Genomic DNA, 24,004 nt, shown 5'->3' with positions numbered 1-24,004 from the left:
TCTCGGCCGGGCACAAAAATCTAACTGAGGCTTGGAGGAGGGTCATAGGGGGAGGAGCCAGTGCACACCACCTGATCCTAAAGCTTTTACTTTTGTGCCCTGTCTCCTGCGGAGCCGCTATCCCCCATGGTCCTGACGGAGTCCCCAGCATCCACTAGGACGTCAGAGAAATAATAATAATAATTATTATTAATACTACTACTACTGTTGTTATTATTATTATTATTATTATTATTATTAATAATAATAATAATAATAATAATAATAATATAATAATAATTATTATTATTTTAATTTTATAGCACTTTTCTCCAAAAAGATGCAAAGACTCATTATATTTTTAATATAACTAGTACTACAATTTTGTATTCTTTATTTTTTATGTATTCATTATTTAATGCAAATAAAACAGATGTAGAACAAATACAAATAACTATACATATACAGCATGGATGATGCTGAGGTAGGAGCAGAGCGGAAAAAAAAGGAATGATTTCCCACCTGTACAAACCGTGCTGCAGAACAAAGGGGGCAAATACACTTAGTTGTTTGCATGCGGAGTAAATACTGGCTGCTTTTGCATGTAGCCCACACATGCTGGACAGTTTTTTTCTTACATAGCAATTTAGGCCTGAGCTAGGACACGCCTCCCAAATCTGAATACAATTGTATAGGTGTGTATGAAGTTCCATTGCAGGAATGTTGGTTGACAAGTGGCTTAAGTTAAAACGTTCCTGCAATGGTCAAGATTAGGAAGTCTCACCTCTTGTGCTGCTTAATATTTATCTGCCAGACTTCCCGATCCCATAGAAGACTTACACACCAAGCTATTTCTAGTACAGTATGTAAGGGACTCGTAGGGAGTCAAACTAGGGACATACTACTCAGCTGAGTGATCGCAAAGGTGGGTATCCAGCTTTACTCACAGCTTTTATCAGCCTCATTATCACAGAAATATCTGGTATTCAGTATAGTAACACATAACATTATGGTAGAGCGGTGACGAGAGAGAGAACCATTTTCATGGTATATTTTTTTCTGTACTAGAGTGTGTATAATTATATTGTGTGTGTCTGAATATTTGTATTGAGATCGTACTGGGGCTATTTTCTACCACGGTGCAGTTATTCAGTAAAAAGAAGTACAAAGGAATATAACCAGGCGCTAATACATCATCACCATATTCTGATGATCGAATTACTGGTATTAAAAATTATATACAAATAATACTGCAATTACTGTGTACTCAAGCTGCAGGAGAGAGCTTGACTTGGGGTAAATCAAGTCAAAAAGAACCGGCACTTTATAGTCTCCGGTAACACTAGAACACTGAACTAATCCCCTCTTGCGCTATAAATAGTATGATATGGCTCAAAGTTCAATGAAAACAAATGAATAATTTCATATATTCTATATATTTTTTTTTAATACATATAATTATATATATATATATACACTTTACAATAAACTATTAGACCGGTCAAATAAAATCACTAACAAATATATTGCCTAGCTGTAGGAGGTGGATCTTAGATAAACTCTGTGCACAGAGTATTTTTAAAAATAAAATAAAAATCAGTCCATGTATTGGATTAACAATCAATTAACCAGCTATAATTCGCACCCATGTAGTAGATAACATATTTGTACGTTGTTATATATTGGAATTCCTCAATATGTTGCCACTTAGCAAAGAAGATGGTATTGTGCAAAATGACCGCTCCACACTGGAGCCTTACGTGTAGCTTGCACCAGTAGTTGTAACACGGGAGAGTCCAATGACAAAAGAGACGGTCTCGGGCTGCGGGAACGGCGCTTCACTGGCGCCTGCTGTGCTGATTAATTACCCGACTTCCAAGCTCTATGAGTCCACGCCTCCAAGTGCCGTATGCAGACACCACAGTCACGGCTGTATTATCCCGATCTCCGTTTAGTCCATGAATATTACCGCTGGATGCTGGTATATTGCGGGGGTGCAAATAAGCTGGTACAAGGGTCCAAAATGTCTGCTTCTGACGCGTTTCGCTCCTCTTATGGGGGCTTCCTCATTCTTTGAGGAAGCCCCCATAAGAGGAGCGAAACGCGTCAGAAGCAGACATTTTGGACCCTTGTACCAGCTTATTTGCACCCCCGCAATATACCAGCATCCAGCGGTAATATTCATGGACTAAACGGAGATCGGGATAATACAGCCGTGACTGTGGTGTCTGCATACGGCACTTGGAGGCGTGGACTCATAGAGCTTGGAAGTCGGGTAATTAATCAGCACAGCAGGCGCCAGTGAAGCGCCGTTCCCGCAGCCCGAGACCGTCTCTTTTGTCATTGGACTCTCCCGTGTTACAACTACTGGTGCAAGCTACACGTAAGGCTCCAGTGTGGAGCGGTCATTTTGCACAATACCATCTTCTTTGCTAAGTGGCAACATATTGAGGAATTCCAATATATAACAACGTACAAATATGTTATCTACTACATGGGTGCGAATTATAGCTGGTTAATTGATTGTTAATCCAATACATGGACTGATTTTTATTTTATTTTAAAAAATACTCTGTGCACAGAGTTTATCTAAGATCCACCTCCTACAGCTAGGCAATATATTTGTTAGTGATTTTATTTGACCGGTCTAATAGTTTATTGTAAAGTGTATATATATATATATATAATTATATGTATTAAAAAAATATATAGAATATATGAAATTATTCATTTGTTTTCATTGAACTTTGAGCCATATCATACTATTTATAGCGCAAGAGGGGATTAGTTCAGTGTTCTAGTAAAAAGAAGTAGTATTAGCAGCAGCTGTCAGGGCTGCAGAAAGGATTCCTGTGCTATGGTAATGGAAAGGGGTGTGGCCTTGTTCCCTTTAAAAAAAATGAAGCGGCGCCAACCTGCCGTGGGGGTGCACAGACCCAGACCCCTTCAAGAAGCATGGGCCTGGTTAATTAGTACCCGCCCCCCACCCTCAGCGTCACTGGCAGCAGTAGTAGCAGCAGTAGTAGTATTAGTAGTCATCACCGGGTGCTCTTCAGTTTGCCGGCTGTCGGGGTCCCAGGGCACAGTATACCGGTGCCGGAATCCCGACAGCCGACATACTGACATCTTTCCTTCCTCTTGGGGGTCCACGACCCCCCTGGAGGGAGAATAGATAGCGCAGCGCCACCGTGTCCGCAAGGGGCTCATTTGCGCTCGCCCAGCTGTCGGTATGCCGGCGGTTGGGATTCCGGCTCTGGTATGCCATACTACACCCGTCATCACCTGCCGTTCAGAAGTGCACACTAGATAATGTGACTATGGATCTCAGTGCAGGATTGCTACAAGCATTGCATGCACAGTGTGTATATACTTTGATAGTGAATACGCAGAATATATCTGTTAGCTTGTTGTATTAAACGCGTAAGGAACTTTTCATTTTCGTGGTTCTATCCATCCTTTAACATTTGCAGAAAATGTTTGCAAAATGTAACACATTATTTATCAGTATTTTCTATATTTCGTTGCAGTGCATCCCAGTTTCTGGAGAAGAACTTTTTCAATGTCAACAGCCCATTAGGGGGTGGAACCACAAACCCCCTTCTGCCATCTCCTGCCAGTCTCCAGCTCGCTCAGCTGCAGGCTCAGCTCACCCTACAGAGGCTGAAATTGGCCCAGAGTGCAGTGACCAGTAACACCGCTGCCGCTGCCACTGTCCTGAACCAAGTCCTCTCCAAGGTGGCTATGTCCCAGCCACTCTTCAACCCACTGAGAAATGCTACCATGATGGGCGCCCACGGAGCCGCCGGAATGGCTTCCCTCGGTCCTGCCATCCACAATGCCAGGTTTCCTTCTGCAGGCTTACGATTCCCTTCCCAAAACACAGCTATGCCGTCAAAATACGCCCAGAATCTGAGCCAAAACTCTATGCAGCCTTTCGGGAAACCGATGGGTGGGAACAAGGCTGACGGCTTCCACGCAGGATCCCAGTCGTTCACTTCCGAGGCCGAGCAGTCCTCATATCACAGCTTCCCTTGCAGATCGGACGAAAACTCGGATGGTCGTTACCCTCATAAACATAACAATCCATCTGGATTTAAAAATCAGTATTTTGAGATGCATGGACCGCACCACGCCATGAGCCATAAAGGAGATGTTGGTCAGGGTGCACCTAACACTCAGTGGGAAGCCCCTCACCAGTGGCAGTCACCCAGAAATGAACTGTACAACCCGGAAGAGCCGACTCCTGACACCAAATTCAGCCCCTCCAGCTCTCCGGTTTTCAGCAGACACAATAACGGGAAAATCGTAACTTGCAACTCATCTCTGAAACCGCAGGAACTGAATGATTTCCATGGCCTTCCCCCTGTGCACCTTCCTCACACCTGCGCTGTGTGCGACAAAAAGGTCTTCAATCTAAAGGTAAGTGACTCCGGTGGGTGTTATACTGAATATGTACTTATTTCTAAGGGATCCGCTCAATTTGCCGGCTGTCGGAATCCCGCCAGCCCGTAATGCCGCCAGCCAGAGTCCTGGCAAAACAGGACTTTTCCCACTCATGGGTGTCCGCAAGGGGACTCTTTGCGCTCGCCCCGCTGCCGGCATTCTGGTGGGTGGGATGCCGCTGTCGGGATATGGACAGCTGGCATCCCGCCCGTCGGTAAATCGTATATATTTAATTTCTAATACATGCTTAATATTGCTGTTCATCTCTCAGAAGGGCCGTGTTTATATTCCTACGGTCAGCAGGCTGCAGTATCTGTGAATTGCGACATCCTCCAGTGACGCCACTGTGCTGCCGGAATATAGGCCGGGTTGTGTGAGGAAATCATTAAACAACATCGTTTTCTTTTAAACAAGCATTTATCAAACCTCTACGCAAGAGCAGCGGTACGCAAATCCAGACGTCAAGGCACTCTAACAGTCCAGGTTTTAAGGATATCCATAATTAGTACCTAAATTAGTTTGATTATGCCATCTATTCACAAGCATGGATATCCTTAAAACCTAAACTGTTAAGATGTACCTTGAGGACCAAGTTGGGAAACCCTGTCTTAAAGGATTCGCCGTGTCCTGGGGCTCTACCTGGGAAAGTGCAGTCAGATGAATTCTCTTGTGTTGCTGCGATTATTCAGGAAATCCATATTTATGAAAATGAAAAGTTTAGCAGCACTGTATAAGGATATAGCTACCCGTGCGTGCACTGAGATGGAGTGAGCTACGGTTCCGTGTAGGCGAGTGTCTGGCCCTGTTATACGGGTGTAGATGCTGAGGTCGACACTCACTAGGTTGATTCCAAATGGTTGACATGGCATGTGTCGACGGGGTCAAGAGGTCAACAGGGACAGTTGAAAAGGTTGACAGGTAGAAAAGGTCAACACATTCAAAAGGTTTGACATGGAAATGGTCGACACAAAAAAATGTCGACACAAGCTTCTTTTTTTGTGTCGTTTTGTATGATTAAACGCGTGGGACACCAATTAGTGTACCGCTTCACTCGCCACGCTTCGGGCAAGGTGCCTCAATCGTAGCCCACGTGGATGGTAAAAGGATGAAACAGTTTAAAAATAGAATAAAATAAAAAACACTGTGTCGAACATTGTCATGTCGAACGTTTGAACCCGTCGCCCTTAAGCACTGTCGACCTTTTACATGTGGACATTTTGACCATGTTGATCTTTTGTACCTATTGACTGTCAAACCCCTATTACAGTGTTTTTCAACCACTGTGCCATGGCACACTAATGTGCCCTGAGCAGTCTCCAGGTGTGCCGCCATAGAACAGCCAGGCCCGTCAGTGTGCTGCCGCTACTGAGAACCTGGAACGATCAATACTGGTGGGTTTAGCGGTTGCAGAGCCAGGTCTAATTTCGGGCCCGGGCAGTGTTGGGCTCTTCTGGCTTTCTCAGATGTGGCTCAGGCATTACCTATGGAGAAGCTGCGACATGACACCCTAGGACACGCAACTGCACCATGTGCAACCATTATATGTGAGTGTGCCTTGGCAATATTTAAATCTTGGCTGTGTGAATGGATTCTTTGTAAAATCCATCGCTCAGCAACGATCCGCTTTGTACCCGTACGACGCGCCTGCGCATTGCGGTGCATACACGTGCAGTAGTGACCTGATCGCTGCGCTGCAAAAAACGGCAGGGTGCGATCAGGTCGGAATGACCCCCCTATATCACATGTTCTGCGATTTGGTGACATTGAAATGCCCGTCGTATCATTTGTTACATCATGTACTGTGTGCCCAGTTTAAAGGCCCATACACACTTGACGATAAAATGAGCGACGTTGCTCATTTTTCCCTCTTCCTGAGCGACGTCGCTCATTTTATCGGCACGTGTGTATGCCGCCAGCGACGAGCAATGCATTTATGTTTCGTAGGTCGATATTCAATTACCCCGACAGCAATTCGGGTGACAAGTGTCGCCACCGGGGGCTATCTAATTAGCCCCGATAAGCCAGCGCATGCCGCTGCTTATCGGGATTTTGTTTCACCTGCGAAGCAAAATCCCCGATTACAGCCCCCTTATATTTCACCCGAAAACACAGGTTTCACTGAACCTGTGTGTTTAAGGGTGTAACTACGTTTTATCGGCCGAGTTAATCAAATAGACCGACCGCAGCACCCAAAGAAACATTGGGGGTTTTTACTCCCGATGTCTCTTCGGGCCAAATTGAATATCCCAGATATACATCTTATACACACAGCCTGAAGGTAAGTTTAGCCAATATTTTTAATAACTTTGTGCATTAAACAAAGTATGTCTACATTCACACAATTCATTTATGTTCCATATACACCTTATACACACAGCCTGAAGGTCATTTGATACAATATATTTAATAACTTTGTGTATTAAACAAAGTTTGTGTACATTGAGCCATCAGAAAACAAAGGTTTTACTATCTCAGTCTCACTCAAAAAATTCCGTATTTTGGAATATTTGGATATGGGATACTCAGCCTGTATTACTCAACAACATCAACCTTCTAGGAAATTATTACTGAGGGGCAGATTTATTAAGCCCGGTGAAGTGATAAAATGGACGGAGATAACGCACCAGCCAGTCCGCACCTAACTGTCACTTTTCAAACCCAGCCTGTGACATGGAAGTCAGGAGCTGATTGGCCGGTACTTTATCACCTTCCATTTTATCACTCCACCAGGCTTAATAAATCTGCCCTAAATCATTATCTCACATCTCCCAGCTCTTGCCTGGCCTATAAATGACTCCCAGTGGGGGAAATGGGACTTTGCCTGTCCCCTGTAAAGGAGTACTGGCTGTACCCCTGATGAAGGGCCTGTCTACACCATGTGACCGTCTGTGAGTGACACGATGTGACACTTTCTCCGGCATCCACTGACAGCACCATATATGGCTAGGATGCATGTTCCTAATGCTGTCATGCTTCTCTCATACGGAACCTGTTAGTAATACATCTATCTTCTAAACCAAGGGTATCTGAGTCCCGGTTTTGGCTACGGCATGCGGCCACCCAGCCGCCGCCATCTGAACCTGAGAATGGTATCAGACTGCTGCCCACGTCAGTGCAAGGGTTAATGCACTGGCTTTCAGCTTGCAGTGTGGTGTGTGAGTCGCTACTCTTGTGATATAGCGTGCGCGGCTCCGCGCACAGATAATCCCTCAACACTCGGCCAGAGAGATGTCAGACTTAAAAGTATCGTTGATATAATCCAGAGGCGTTGACATTCGGGAGCAACTGCTTGTATATGAAACAGGCAATGTCAGTCTGACCCTGGTCTAACCCGAAAACTTGGCGCATCTTGTGCGTGCCTCATTAGTCCTCATGTAATCAGAATGCCTCTCTGGGATCACAAGGGCCCGTGTCATGTCATAAACCTGGCTCCCTGCCCTGAGATTCCAGTAAATGGCTACTAGGTAGCGCAGGGAAATGAACTGCGCCGGCTGACAGCAGGTGAGTGTTGGCTCCCGGCGTATACTGTATACACGCGTGTTTATTCCTTCGCACCATGAGCCCTCGCTTCTGTTCCGCAGGTATCCGCTCACTCCAGTTACTGCGTAGTAGGAAACTAATCACTTTAAGTTACACCGCACAATAATAATAATAATATATAATAATAATAATTCTATAGAGTGTAAGCTTGCGAGCAGGGCCTTCCTACCTCTATGTCTGTCTGTTTTTACCCAGTTTTGTTCTATTACTGTTGTTCTAATTGTAAAGCACAACAGAATGTGCTGCGCTATATAAGAAACTGTTAATAAATAAAAAATAAGTATATAATAATAGCAATAATAAAAATAATACGTTTTTTTTATTATTATTATTTATTTAACAAGTTTTTGTTTTGTGTGTGTGTAAAAAATGTCCACAACCCCCCCTTTATATGCTCATGCAAATAATAATATTACGATGTAAATAAATTGCACTGTATCAGTGGGACATTACTTTGTGTGAGTAAAGATTAGAGACCTCATTCCGAGTTGTTCGCTCGGTAATTTTCTTCGCATCGCAGCGATTTTCCGCTAATTGCGCATGCGCAATGTTCGCACTGCGACTGCGCCAAGTAAATTTGCTATGCAGTTAGGTATTTTACTCACGGCATTACGTGGTTTTTTCTTCGTTCTGGTGATGGGAGTGTGATTGACAGGAAGTGGGTGTTTCTGGGCGGAAACTGGCCGTTTTATGGGTGTGTGTGAAAAAACGCTACCGTTTCTGGGAAAAACGCGGGAGTGGCTGGAGAAACGGGGGAGTGTCTGGGCGAACGCTGGGTGTGTTTGTGACGTCAAACCAGGAACGAAACTGACTGAACTGATCGCAGATGCCGAGTAAGTGTGGAGCTACTCAGAAACTGCTAAGAAGTGTCTATTCGCAATTCTGCTAATCTTTCGTTCGCATTTTTGAGAAGCTAAGATTCACTCCCAGTAGGCGGCGGCTTAGCGTGTGCAAAGCTGCTAAAAGCAGCTTGCGAGCGAACAACTCGGAATGAGGGCCTAGATTTCTTGCAGCTTAACCCAGCTCAGCAGCAGGGAGAACGGGGAACATTAAGTCTGGTTAGCAATGTGTCAGGAGGTTACACCAATTAATGTAAAGCCTTGTATTAAGTTACGCACATTTGTGAGTATTGCGTTGCTATGTGTGGGCAGTATGGGCACAGCTCAGCCGGTCACTGTCAGTGGGTATTGCGTTGCTATGTGTGGGCGGCATGGGCACAGCTTAGCCGGTCACTGTCAGTGGGTATTGTGTTGCTATGTGTGGGCAGTATGGCCACTGCTCAGCCGGTCACTGTCAGTGGGTATTGCGTTCCTTTGAGTGGGTAAGATGGGCATAGCTCACCGATCACTGTCAGTGGGTATTGCATTGCTATGTGTGGGTAACATGGGCACAGCTCAGCCGGTCACTGTCAGTGGGTATTGCGTTGCTATGTGTGGGTAACATGGGCACAGCTCAGCCGATCACTGTCAGTGGGTATTGCGTTGCTATGTGTGGGCAGTATGGAGCTCAGCCGGTCAATGTCAGTGGGTATTGCGTTGCTTTGTGTGGGTAACATGGGCACAGCTCAGCCAGTCACTGTCAGTGGGTATTGCGTTGCTTTGTGTGGGCAGCACGGGCACAGCTCAGCCGGTCACTGTCAGTGGGTATTACGTTGCTTTGTGTGGGCAGCACAGGCACAGCTCAGCCGGTCACTGTCAGTGGGTATTGTGTTGCTATGTGTGGGCAGTATGGGCACAGCTCAGCCTGTCACTGTCAGTGGGTATTGTGTTCCTATGTGTGTGCAGTATGGGCACAGCTCAGCGATCACTGTCAGTGGGTATTGTGTTGCTATGTGTGGGCAGTATGGGCACAGCTCAGCCAGTCACTGTCAGTGGGTATTGTGTTGCTATGTGTGAGCAGCATGGGCACAGCTCAGCCGGTCACTGTCAGTGGGTATTGTGTTGCTATGTGTGAGCAGCATGGGCACAGCTCAGCGATCACTGTCAGTGGGTATTACGTTGCTATGTTTGGGCATCATGGGCACAGCTCAGCCAGTCACTGTCAGTGGGTATTGTGTTGCTATGTGTGGGTAACATGGGCACAGCTCATCCGGTCACTGTCAGTGAGTATTGTGTTGCTATGTGTGGGCAGCATGGGTACAGCTCAGCCGGTCACTGTCAGTTAGTATTGCGTTGCTATGTGTGGGCAGCATGGGCACAGCTCAGCCGGTCACTGTCAGTGGGTATTGTGTTGCTATGTGTGGGCAGCATGGGCACAGCTCAGCCGGTCACTGTCAGTGGGTATTGCGTTGCCACATGTGGGCAGCATGGGCACAGCTCAGCCAGTCACTGTCAGTGGGTATTGTGTTGCAATGTGTGGGCAGCATGGGCACAGCTCAGCCGGTCACTGTCAGTGGGTATTGTGTTGCTATGTGTAGGTAACATGGGCACAGCTCATCCGGTCACTGTCAGTGGGTATTGTGTTGCTATGTGTGGGCAGCATGGGCACACCTTAGCCGGTCACTGTCAGTGGGTATTGCATTGCTTTGTGTGGGCAGCACGGGCACAGCTCAGACAGTCACTGTCAGTGGGTATTGTGTTGCTCTGTGTGGGTAACATGGGCACAGCTCAGCCAGTCACTCTCAGTGGGTATTGTGTTGCTATGTGTGGGTAACATGGGCACAGCTCAGCCTGTCACTGTCAGTGAGTATTGCGTTGCTATGTGTGGGCAGCATGGGCACAGCTCAGCCGGTCACTGTCAATGGGTATTGTGTTGCTATGTGTGGGCAGCATGGGCACAGCTCAGCCGGTCACTGTCAGTGGGTATTGCGTTGCCACATGTGGGCAGCATGGGCACAGCTCAGCCAGTCACTGTCAGTGGGTATTGTGTTGCAATGTGTGGGCAGCATGGGCACAGCTCAGCCGGTCACTGTCAGTGGGTATTGTGTTGCTATGTGTAGGTAACATGGGCACAGCTCATCCGGTCACTGTCAGTGGGTATTGTGTTGCTATGTGTGGGCGGCATGGGCACAGCTTAGCCGGTCACTGTCAGTGGGTATTGTGTTGCTATGTGTGGGCAGTATGGCCACTGCTCAGCCGGTCACTGTCAGTGGGTATTGCGTTCCTTTGAGTGGGTAAGATGGGCATAGCTCACCGATCACTGTCAGTGGGTATTGCATTGCTATGTGTGGGTAACATGGGCACAGCTCAGCCGGTCACTGTCAGTGGGTATTGCGTTGCTATGAGTGGGTAACATGGGCACAGCTCAGCCGATCACTGTCAGTGGGTATTGCGTTGCTATGTGTGGGCAGTATGGAGCTCAGCCGGTCAATGTCAGTGGGTATTGCGTTGCTTTGTGTGGGTAACATGGGCACAGCTCAGCCAGTCACTGTCAGTGGGTATTGCGTTGCTTTGTGTGGGCAGCACGGGCACAGCTCAGCCGGTCACTGTCAGTGGGTATTACGTTGCTTTGTGTGGGCAGCACAGGCACAGCTCAGCCGGTCACTGTCAGTGGGTATTGTGTTGCTATGTGTGGGCAGTATGGGCACAGCTCAGCCTGTCACTGTCAGTGGGTATTGTGTTCCTATGTGTGTGCAGTATGGGCACAGCTCAGCGATCACTGTCAGTGGGTATTGTGTTGCTATGTGTGGGCAGTATGGGCACAGCTCAGCCAGTCACTGTCAGTGGGTATTGTGTTGCTATGTGTGAGCAGCATGGGCACAGCTCAGCCGGTCACTGTCAGTGGGTATTGTGTTGCTATGTGTGAGCAGCATGGGCACAGCTCAGCGATCACTGTCAGTGGGTATTACGTTGCTATGTTTGGGCATCATGGGCACAGCTCAGCCAGTCACTGTCAGTGGGTATTGTGTTGCTATGTGTGGGTAACATGGGCACAGCTCATCCGGTCACTGTCAGTGAGTATTGTGTTGCTATGTGTGGGCAGCATGGGTACAGCTCAGCCGGTCACTGTCAGTTAGTATTGCGTTGCTATGTGTGGGCAGCATGGGCACAGCTCAGCCGGTCACTGTCAGTGGGTATTGTGTTGCTATGTGTGGGCAGCATGGGCACAGCTCAGCCGGTCACTGTCAGTGGGTATTGCGTTGCCACATGTGGGCAGCATGGGCACAGCTCAGCCAGTCACTGTCAGTGGGTATTGTGTTGCAATGTGTGGGCAGCATGGGCACAGCTCAGCCGGTCACTGTCAGTGGGTATTGTGTTGCTATGTGTAGGTAACATGGGCACAGCTCATCCGGTCACTGTCAGTGGGTATTGTGTTGCTATGTGTGGGCAGCATGGGCACACCTTAGCCGGTCACTGTCAGTGGGTATTGCATTGCTTTGTGTGGGCAGCACGGGCACAGCTCAGACAGTCACTGTCAGTGGGTATTGTGTTGCTCTGTGTGGGTAACATGGGCACAGCTCAGCCAGTCACTGTCAGTGGGTATTGTGTTGCTATGTGTGGGTAACATGGGCACAGCTCAGCCTGTCACTGTCAGTGAGTATTGCGTTGCTATGTGTGGGCAGCATGGGCACAGCTCAGCCGGTCACTGTCAATGGGTATTGTGTTGCTATGTGTGGGCAGCATGGGCACAGCTCAGCCGGTCACTGTCAGTGGGTATTGCGTTGCCACATGTGGGCAGCATGGGCACAGCTCAGCCAGTCACTGTCAGTGGGTATTGTGTTGCAATGTGTGGGCAGCATGGGCACAGCTCAGCCGGTCACTGTCAGTGGGTATTGTGTTGCTATGTGTAGGTAACATGGGCACAGCTCATCCGGTCACTGTCAGTGGGTATTGTGTTGCTATGTGTGGGCAGCATGGGCACACCTTAGCCGGTCACTGTCAGTGGGTATTGCATTGCTTTGTGTGGGCAGCACGGGCACAGCTCAGACAGTCACTGTCAGTGGGTATTGTGTTGCTCTGTGTGGGTAACATGGGCACAGCTCAGCCAGTCACTGTCAGTGGGTATTGTGTTGCTATGTGTGGGTAACATGGGCACAGCTCAGCCGGTCACTGTCAGTGGGTATTGCGTTGCTATGTGTGGGTAACATGGGTATAGCTCTGCCGGTCACTGTCAGTGGGTATTGCGTTGCTATGTGTGGGCAGTATGGGCACAGCTAAGCCGGTCACTGTCAGTGGGCATTGCGTTGCTTTGTGTGGGCAGCACGGAGCTCAGCCAGTCACTGTCAGTGGGTATTGCGTTGCTTTGTGTGGGCAGCACGGAGCTCAGCCTGTCACCGTCAGTGGGTATTGTGTTGCTATGTGTGGGTAACATGGGCACAGCTCATCCGGTCACTGTCAGTGGGTATTGTGTTGCTATGTGTGGGCAGCATGGGCACAGCTCAGCCAGTCACTGTCAGTGGGTATTGTGTTGCTATGTGTGGGTAACATGGGCACAGCTCAGCCGGTCACTGTCAGTGGGTATTGTGTTGCTATGTGTGGGCAGCACGGGCACAGCTCAGCCAGTCACTGTCAGTGGGTATTGTGTTGCTATGTGTGGGTAACATGGGCACAGCTCAGCCGGTCACTGTCAGTGGGTATTGCGTTGCTATGTGTGGGCAGCATGAGCACAGCTCATCCGGTCACTGTCAGTGGGTATTGTGTTGCTATGTGTGGGCAGCATGGGCACAGCTCAGCCAGTCACTGTCAGTGGGTATTGTGTTGCTATGTGTGGGTAACATGGGCACAGCTCAGCCGGTCACTGTCAGTGTGTTTTGCGTTGCTATGTGTGGGTAACATGGGTACAGCTCAGCCGGTCACTGTCAGTGGGTATACCGTTGCTATGTGTGGGCAGTATGGGCACAGCTCAGCCGGTCACTGTCAGTGGGCATTGCGTTGCTTTGTGTGGGCAGCACGGAGCTCAGCCTGTCACTGTCAGTGGGTATTGTGTTGCTATGTGTGGGCAGCATGGGCACAGCTCAGCCAGTCACTGTCAGTGGGTATTGTGTTGCTATGTGTGGGCAGCATGGGCACAGCTCATCCGGTCACTGTCAGTGTGTATTGTGTTGCTATGTGTGGGCAGCATGGGCACAGCTCAGCCGGTCACTGTCAGTGGGTATTGTGTTGCTATGTGTGGGCAGCATGGGCACAGCTCAGCCAGTCACTGTCAGTGGGTATTGTGTTGCTATGTTTGGGTAACATGGGCACAGCTCAGCCGGTCACTGTCAGTGGGTATTGCGTTGCTATGTGTGGGCAACATGGGCACAGCTCAGCCAGTCACTGTCAGTGGGTATTGCATTGCTATGTGTGGGTAACAGCTCAGCCGGTCACTGTCAGTGGGTATTGCGTTGCTATGTGTGGGCAGCATGGGCACAGCTCAGCCGGTCACTCTCAGTGGGTATTGCGTTGCTATGTGTGGGCAGCATGGGCACAGCTCAGCCAGTCACTGTCAGTGGGTATTGTGTTGCTATGTGTGGGCAGCATGGGCACAGCTCAGCCGGTCACTGTCAGTGGGTATTGTGTTGCTATGTGTGGGCAGCATGGGCACAGCTCAGCCGGTCACTGTCAGTGGGTATTGTGTTGCTATGTGTGGGTGTCATGGGCACAGCTCATCCGGTCACTGTCAGTGGGTATTGTGTTGCTATGTGTGGGCAGCATGGGCACAGCTCAGCCAGTCACTGTCAGTGGGTATTGTGTTGCTATGTGTGGGTAACATGGGCACAGCTCAGCCGGTCACTGTCAGTGTGTTTTGCGTTGCTATGTGTGGGCAGCACGGGCACAGCTCAGCCGGTCACTGTCAGTGGGTATTGCGTTTCTATGTGTGGGCAGCACAGGCACAGCTCAGCCGGTCACTGTCAGTGGGTATTGCGTTGCTATGTGTGGGCAGCACGGGCACAACTCAGCCGGTCACTGTCAGTAAGCACAGCTTAGTTTGATTGCTGACTGACCACACATTACTGACCTGTCTCTGACCAAGACCTTCCCTGACCCTTAGCCTGTGGTACCTGTCCTTATCCTTGGCCTGTCTCCATCTGTGTGTGGTCCTACTGTCTCCTGATCCGTGTACTGTCAGCTGCTGTCTAGGGGGTCTACACTTCCTTCTACCGACGCGAGTAAGGCGGCTGCACTAATTGCATTCCTGAAATTTTGCTCAGGCCGTAGAACCCACTGCCTGCTTTGGCTATTTTAGACCTTTGCAGAAAAATGGAGAGATTAAAAAAAGAGTACAAGGGCCCTCATTCTGACCTGATCACTCGCAGGTTACTTTTAGCACTGCTGCGATCAGGTAGTTGCCGCCTACAGGGGGAGGGGGGAATCGCTGTGCAGGGGTGCGCTTGCTTGTGCAGAGTTTCTGCACAGCTCAGGACTTACTCACCCGCTGCGATGATCTTGTCTGGAGCTGACGTCAGGAACCCTCCCTGGAAACGGCTGGACACGCCTTCAAAACGGTGAGTTGACACCCTCAGCCGGCCTCTTCCTGTCAATCTTCTAGCGTTTGCCGCTGCGAACGCTTTATTCATTCATTTCATCAGTGAGATTCGTGCAGGCTTGTGTGTTTTAAGTGCAAAAATAAGATTTTACTCACCGGTAAATCTATTTCTCGTAGTCCGTAGTGGATGCTGGGAACTCCGTAAGGACCATGGGGAATAGACGGGCTCCGCAGGAGACTGGGCACTCTAAAAGAAAGATTAGGTACTATCTGGTGTGCACTGGCTCCTCCCTCTATGCCCCTCCTCCAGACCTCAGTTAGGATACTGTGCCCGGAAGAGCTAACACAATAAGGAAGGATTTTGAATCCCGGGTAAGACTCATACCAGCCACACCAATCACACCGTATAACTCGTGATACTATACCCAGTTAACAGTATGAAATATAACTGAGCCTCTCAACAGATGGCTCAACAATAACCCTTAGTTAGGCAATAACTACATACAAGTATTGCAGACAATCCGCACTTGGGATGGGCGCCCAGCATCCACTACGGACTACGAGAAATAGATTTACCGGTGAGTAAAATCTTATTTTCTCTGACGTCCTAGTGGATGCTGGGAACTCCGTAAGGACCATGGGGATTATACCAAAGCTCCCAAACGGGCGGGAGAGTGCGGATGACTCTGCAGCACCGAATGAGAGAACTCAAGGTCCTCCTCAGCCAGGGTATCAAATTTGTAGAATTTAGCAAACGTGTTTGCCCCTGACCAAGTTGCAGCTCGGCAAAGTTGTAAAGCCGAGACCCCTCGGGCAGCCGCCCAAGATGAGCCCACTTTCCTTGTGGAATGGGCTTTTACTGATTTAGGATGCGGCAATCCAGCCGCAGAATGCGCCAGCTGAATTGTGCTACAAATCCAGCGAGCCATAGTCTGCTTAGAAGCAGGAGCACCTAGTTTGTTGGGTGCATACAGGCTAAAAAGCGAGTCAGTTTTCCTGACTCCAGCCGTCCTGGAAACATACATTTTCAAGGCCCTGACTACGTCCAGTAACTTGGAATCTTCCAAGTCCCTAGTAGCCGCAGGCACTACAATAGGTTGGTTCAAGTGAAAAGCTGATACCACCTTAGGGAGAAACTGGGGACGAGACCTCAATTCTGCCCTATCCATATGGAAAATCAGATAAGGGCTTTTACATGACAAAGCCGCCAATTCTGACACACGCCTGGCCGAAGCCAAGGCCAATAACATGACCACTTTCCACGTGAGATATTTCAGATCCACAGTTTTAAGTGGCTCAAACCAATGTGATTTCAGGAAACTCAACACCACGTTGAGATCCCAAGGTGCCACAGGAGGCACAAAAGGGGTCTGTATATGTAGCACTCCCTTTACAAATGTCTGAACTTCAGGCAGTGAAGCCAGTTCTTTCTGGAAGACAATCGACAGAGCCGAAAACTGGACCTTAATGGAACCCAATTTTAGGCCCATAGTCACTCCCGACTGTAGGAAGTGCAGAAAACGACCCAGCTGAAATTCCTCTGTAGGGGCCTTCCTGGCCTCACACCACGCAACATATTTTCGCCAAATACGGTGATAATGGTTTGCGGTTACTTCTTTCCTTGCTTTTATCAGCGTAGGAATGACTTCCTCCGGAATGCCCTTTTCCTTTAGGATTCGGAATTCAACCGCCATGCCGTCAAACGCAGCCGCGGTAAGTCTTGGAACAGACAGGGCCCCTGCTGTAGCAGATCCTGTCTGAGCGGTAGAGGCCATGGGTCCTCTGATATCATTTCTTGAAGTTCTGGGTACCAAGCTCTTCTTGGCCAATCCGGAACCACGAGTATCGTTCTTACTCCTCGCCTTCTTATTATCCTCAGTACCTTTGGTATGAGAGGCAGAGGAGGGAACACATAGACCGACTGGTACACCCACGGTGTCACTAGAGCGTCCACAGCTATCGCCTGAGGGTCCCTTGACCTGGCGCAATATCTCTTTAGCTTTTTGTTGAGGCGGGACGCCATCATGTCCACCTGTGGCCTTTCCCAACGGTTTACCAACAGCAGGAAGACTTCTGGATGAAGTCCCCACTCTCCCGGGTGTAGGTCGTGTCTGCTGAGGAAGTCTGCTTCCCAGTTGTCCACTCCCGTAATGAACACTGCTGACAGTGCTAAGAAGTGATTTTCCGCCCATCGGAGAATCCTTGTGGCTTCTGCCATCGCCATCCTGCTTCTTGTGCCGCCCTGTCGGTTTACATGGGCGACTGCCGTGATGTTGTCTGATTGGATCAGTACCGGCTGGTTTTAAAGCAGGGGCCTTGCCTGACTTAGGGCATTGTAAATGGCCCTCAGTTCCAGAATATTTATGTGTAGGGACGACTCCCGACTTGACCAAAGTCTTTGGAAATTTCTTCCCTGTGTGACTGCCCCCCAGCCTTGAAGGCTGGCATCCGTGGTCACCAGGACCCAGTCCTGTATGCCGAATCTGCGGCCCTCTAGAAGATGAGCACTCTGCAGCCACCACAGCAGAGACACCCTGGTCCTTGGAGACAGGGTTATCAGCCGATGCATCTGAAGATGCGATCCCGACCACTTGTCCAAGAGGTCCCACTGAAAGGTTCTTGCATGGAACCTGCCGAATGGAATTGCTTCGTATGAAGCTACCATTTTTCCGAGGATTTGTGTGCAGTGATGCACCGATACCTGTTTTGGTTTCAGGAGGTCTCTGACTAGAAATGACAGCTACTTGGCTTTCTCCTGCGGGAAAAACCCTTTTTTCTGTTCTGTGTCCAGAACCATCCCAAGGAACCAGCTGTGGAATGTTTAGAATCCATCCGTGCTGTTGTAGCACTTCCCGAGATAGTGCTACTCCGACCAACAACTGCTCCTTGGACCTCGCCCTTATAAGGAGATCGTCCAAGTACGGGATAATTAAAACTCCCTTTTTTCAAAGGAGTATCATCATTTCTGCCATTACCTTGGTAAACACCCTCGGTGCCGTGGACAGTCCAAACGGCAGTGTCTGGAATTGGTAATGGCAATCCTGTACCACAAATCTGAGGTACTCCTGGTGAGGATGGTAAATGGGGACATGCAGGTAAGCATCCTTGATGTCCAGGGATACCATGTAATCCCCCTCGTCCAGGCTTGCAATAACCACCCTGAGCGATTCCATCTTGAACTTGAATTTTTTTATGTATGTGTTCAAGGATTTCAAATTTAAAATGGGTCTCACCGAACCGTCCGGTTTCGGTACCACCAACAGTGTGGAATAGTAACCCCCTCCTTGTTGAAGTAGGGGCACCTTGACTATCACCTGCTGGGAATACAGCTTGTGAATTGTCTCTAGCACAACCTCCCTGCCTGAGGGAGTTGTCGGCAAGGCAGATTTGAGGAAAACGGCGGGGGGGGAGACATCTCGAATTCCAGCTTGTATCCCTGAGATACTACTTGAAGGATCCAGGGATCCACCTGTGAGCGAGCCCACTGATCGCTGAAATTTTTGAGGCGGCCCCCCACCGTACTTGGCTACGCCTGTGGAGCCCCCGCGTCATGCGGTGGGCTCAGAGGAAGCGGGGGAAGAATTTTGATTCTGGGAACTGGCTGACTGGTGCAGCTTTTTCCCTCTTCCCTTGTCTCTGCGCAGAAAGGAAGCGCCTTGACCCGCTTGCTTTTCTGAAGCCGAAAGGACTGTACCTGATAATACAGTGCTTTCTTAGGCTGTGAGGAAACCTGAGGTAACATTTTTTCTTCCCAGCTGTTGCTGTGGATACGAGGTCCCAGAGACCATCCCCAAACAATTCCTCACCCTTATAAGGCAGAATCTCTATGTGCCTTTTAAAGTCAGCATCACCTGTCCAGTGTCGGGTCTCTAATACCCTCCTGACAGAATGGACATTACATTAATTCTGGATGCCAGCCGGTAAAATATCCCTCTGTGCATCCTTCATATATAAGACGACGTCTTTAATATGCTCTTATGTTAGCAAACTAGTATCCCTGTTTGACAGGGTCACAGACCACGCTGCAGCAGCAATATCTGCAGGTCTCAGTCTAGTACCTGAGTGTGTAAATACAGACTTCAGGATAGCCTCCTTCTTTTTATCAACAGGTACCTTCAAAGTGGCCGTATCCTAAGACGGCAGTGCCACCTTTTTTGACATACGTGTGAGCGCCTTATCCACCCTAGGGGATATCTCCCAGCGTAACTTATCCTCTGGCGGGAAAGGGTACGCCATCAGTAACTTTTTAGAAATTACCAGTTTCTTATCGGGGGAACCCACGCTTTTTCACACACTTCATTCACTCATCTGATGGGGGAACAAAACACTGCCTGCTTTTTCTCCCCAAACATAAAACCCTTTTTTAGTGGTACTTGGGTTAATGTCAGAAATGTGTAACACATTTTTTATTGCCGGGATCAAGTCACGGATGTTCCTAGTGGATTGTGTATATGTCTCAACCTCGTCGACACTGGAGTCAGACTCCGTGTCGACATCTGTGTCTGCCATCTGAGGGAGCGGCCGTTTTTGAGCCCCTGATGGCCTTTGAGACGCCTGGGCAGGCGCGGGCTGAGAAGCCGGCTGTCCCACAGCTGTTACGTCATCCAGCCTTTTATGTAAGGAGTTGACACTGTCGGTTAATACCTTCCACCTATCTATCCACTCTGGTGTCGGCCCCACAGGGGGCGACATCACCTTTATCGGCATCTGCTCCGTCACCACATAAGCCTCCTCATCAAACATGTCGACACAGCCGTACCGACACACCGCACACACACAGGGAATGCTCTGACTGAGGACAGGACCCCACAAAGCCCTTTGGGGAGACAGAGAGAGAGTATGCCAGCACACACCAGAGCGCTATATAATGTGGGGATTAACACTATAACTGAGTGAATTTTCCCAATAGCTGCTTGTATATACAATATTGCGCCTAAATTTAGTGCCCCCCCCTCTCTTTTTAACCCTTTGAGCCTGAAAACTACAGGGGAGAGCCAGGGAGCTTCCTTCCAGCGAAGCTGTGAGGGAGAAATGGCGCCAGCTCCGCCCCTTTTTTGGCAGACTTTTCTCCCGCTTTTTTATGGAATCTGGCAGGGGTATTTATCACATATATAGCCTCTGGGGCTATATATTGTGATTATTTTGCCAGCCAAGGTCTAATTATTGCTGCTCAGGGCGCCCCCCCCCCAGCGCCCTGCACCCATCAGTGACCGGAGTGTGAGGTGTACAAGAGGAGCAATGGCGCACAGCTGCAGTGCTGTGCGCTACCTTGGTGAAGACTGAAGTCTTCTGCTGCCGATTTTTCCGGACCTCTTCTAGCTTCTGGCTCTGTAAGGGGGACGGCGGCGCGGCTCCGGGAACGAACACCAAGGACGGGTCCTGCGGTCGATCCCTCTGGAGCTAATGGTGTCCAGTAGCCTAAGAAGCCCAAGCTAGCTGCAAGCAGGTAGGTTCGCTTCTTCTCCCCTTAGTCCCTCGTTGCAGTGAGCCTGTTGCCAGCAGGTCTCACTGTAAAATAAAAAACCTAAAATATACTTTCTTTCTAGGAGCTCAGGAGAGCCCCTAGTGTGCATCCAGCTCGGCCGGGCACAGAAATCTAACAGAGGTCTGGAGGAGGGGCATAGAGGGAGGAGCCAGTGCACACCAGATAGTACCTAATCTTTCTTTTAGCGTTCCCAGTCTCCTGCGGAGCCCGTCTATTCCCCATGGTCCTTACGGAGTTCCCAGCATCCACTAGGATGTCAGAGAAAAAGAGTTATTTTTTTTTTAAATGGTGCCCAAAGCGAAGCCAGCTGATCCTGCTTCAAGAAATACAGGGGGGAAAATCGTAGGGGGGAAATGCCACAACCAGGGGACACACTTGATGGGGTCCCCTTGCCAAAGCATTCATTCCCCCAACTAGTCACACAACTGGGATTCCTCAGAAAGCGAGGCCCGGGTCTATCCCCCGCACTCCTGGGTGGTGGGTGTTGAGTTGATAGCAGTCAGTTAAAGTCAGAATAAAATTGTCTTTTACAGGAGGACTACAGGTCCTAGCAAGCCTCCCTGCATGCCGGTACTTGGTGAACCACAGTACCAGCATGCGGGGTATTAAGGGCCCACTGGTACCCATAATCCCCTGTAAAAGAAATATTCTAATAAAGACAGTACGCACACCATCGACAGTATTACTTTGCTAAACACATTCACATATACTCACCTTGTCCCTGGTGTCGCTCGGTCCATTTGTCCAAGTAGAATCCGCTACATGGGGGGGATACATTCTCACCTATCCTTGCGATGAATGATCCTCTTGTCCATGTAGGCATCTCAGAGCATTAAAATAAAAACAAATGACCTGAACCAGGCCGGACCTAGAGGAGCTATGTGTGTTTGCGCATATAGGGGGTCATTCCGAGTTGTTCGCTCGCTAGCAGATTTTAGCAGCATTGCACACGCTAGGCCGCCGCCCTCTGGGAGTGTATCTTAGCTTAGCAGAATAGTGAACGAAAGATTAGCAGAACTGCTACTAAATAATTCCCTGCAGTTTCTGAGTAGCTCCAGACCTACTCCTAGATTGCGATCAGCTCAGTCCGTTTAGTTCCTGGTTTGACGTCACAAACACGCCCTGCGTTCGGCCAGCCACTCCCCCGTTTCTCCAGACACTCCGCGTTTTTTCCTGGCACGCCTGCGTTTTCCGCACACTCCCAGAAAACGGTCAGTTTCCGCCCAGAAACACCCACTTCCTGTCAATCACACTCCGATCACTTCAACGATGAAAATTCTTCGTTCGGACGTGAGTAATTCTACTAAGTTTTGTGCTAAAATACTTACCGCATGCGCACTTCGTACCATGCGCATGCGCATTTTTGCCTTAATCGCTCCGTTGCGAAAATCGGCAACGAGCGAACAACTCGGAATGACGCCCATAGTTCATCTCCGCAAATACCGGAGCTCATGTGGTTGCTATCATTTGCAGAGCCGCCAGCCAGTCAGCTGTCATTGCTGTGGGAACAGGCCGCTGATTGCGCTTTGAGTTCCCTGACTAATCAACAGCTAGGAAAGCTTGCTGAGACCTACAGTCCTCCTGTAAAAGACAATATTATTCTGACTTTAACGGATTGCTATCAACTCATAACCCACTGCCTAGGGGTGCCGGAGACAGCCCCAGCCTTCACGCTAGTCCTGGGTTCTGCTGAGGGGGATCCTTTTATTGGGGGGTCCCCATTTTATGAGGAATCCCAGGGTTGGATGACTAGTTGGGGAAGGGGGGGTCAATGGTGTGGCTGGGGGATCCGTCAAGTTTGTCCCCTAGCTGTGGTATCCCCCCCCCCCGCTAGTATGAGCCCAGTGCTGGTTGTTGGAAATACTGTACGGGGGGAATCCTACACATTCTTCCCAGGACCGGCTATTGGATGACCATGACACAGATGTACAAGTGTCACATATCAAATTAGTCAACACAGTCTACTGGTGCGTCCTTGCCACATTGCATTGCTAAGATGTATTTTTGGCAAAAGAGATGCACAGCGATTGCAGATTCTCACTGCACCCGGTGCACCGACAAGGGCTGTTTGGTGTGACTGCAGCAATGATGTATAAGGGCACATATGTAACTACAGTAATAACTAGACCTGTCGTAAACTTTATGCCTCCATCATTGCTCCCATTTCCGCTTTTATGAAAAATAAAAGGGGCCACATTCTTGAGCATGGCCCCCAGAGGCAGTTCCTACCTTCCACTTCCTGCAGGGAACCATCCAGACATCACCTTGGCATCCTTCCTTGAAGTAGATGCCTCCTTAATTGGTGTAAAGTCACTCCTGATCTCAAAGGAATCAATTTGGCAAGAGTCACCCTAGGGTTTCTTTTCTACCAACGATTTGTTTTTGTTTTTCCTGCTGTTTTTCATTAGGAGAGGTAACCTATGGATGTAAGACTTGGCTTGGGGGAATGAAAAGATCCTTTGGATGGAGCACTCACCCCATTAGTACCGTTATGGTTTATAAGCATTTCAAGAGTGCTCCGTCAGCTCAGAAGCTGGATCTTCCAAATTCCTAATGGGCATATGTTACTGATCTCTCCCGAATAGTGGCAGATACGTCTATCAACACCACTACGGTTCCTCCAAGCCAACCTTTTGTCGCTGCTGATCTTTGGCCTTAGCTTCTCACTCTCTGGTCATCCCGGTATAACGACAACACTGGAATTTATCACCATAACTTAATTTAAGGAAGGATGCCACATATCACATTTCTGCCTGTTTGCTGATTGTGTCCAAAATAAAGTTCCCTCACTTGGCCATCGTTCTCTTCTACCACTGTTATGACCAAACTCCCACCCATCAGAGTTTTTACTGCCATCAAAGCCATGGTAGTCCGCTTGTCTAAAATGTATTATTTTGTGCCTGTCATGGGTCTACCATCTTCTTATAAAGTTCTTCATTGAGGAAATCTTCTGCCACCATGATCTTATACCTTGTACGTCTCTTTTGCATACCATCGCCAGTTTGATGTACAGACTAGAATCTCAAACATTACCTCTGGACTAATTCTTCTGCCCATCAGGACAAGTGGGCAGATTTTCTTCCCTGGGCAAAACATGCAACAATTGCAACTGCTGATGCTGACATAACGATCACAGATGTCTGTGAAGAAAGTTGTAATGACTGATAGCTATTATTGGTCAGCAACTCCTTTACGTAAGGGAGATTAAGTATT

At 48.8% G+C, this 24,004-nt stretch overlaps 1 protein-coding gene across 1 annotated transcript in view; it reads left to right on the top strand.

Moving 5' to 3' along the window:
* The window catches only part of RBM20 (RNA binding motif protein 20), a 372,020-nt gene that overhangs the window by 175,065 nt on the left and 172,951 nt on the right, over positions 1 to 24,004 (top strand). Inside the window, exon 2 of the mRNA XM_063962633.1 lies at positions 3,507 to 4,398. Within this exon, the coding sequence (XP_063818703.1) occupies positions 3,507 to 4,398 (892 nt within the window). The remainder of the gene's footprint in view (positions 1 to 3,506; positions 4,399 to 24,004) is intronic.

This window comes from Pseudophryne corroboree, chromosome 3, assembly GCF_028390025.1.
Source record: "Pseudophryne corroboree isolate aPseCor3 chromosome 3, aPseCor3.hap2, whole genome shotgun sequence".
NCBI lineage: Eukaryota > Metazoa > Chordata > Amphibia > Anura > Myobatrachidae > Pseudophryne > Pseudophryne corroboree.
The sequence above is the reverse complement of the archived record's forward strand: the minus strand, read 5'-3'. Positions and strand labels throughout refer to the sequence as shown.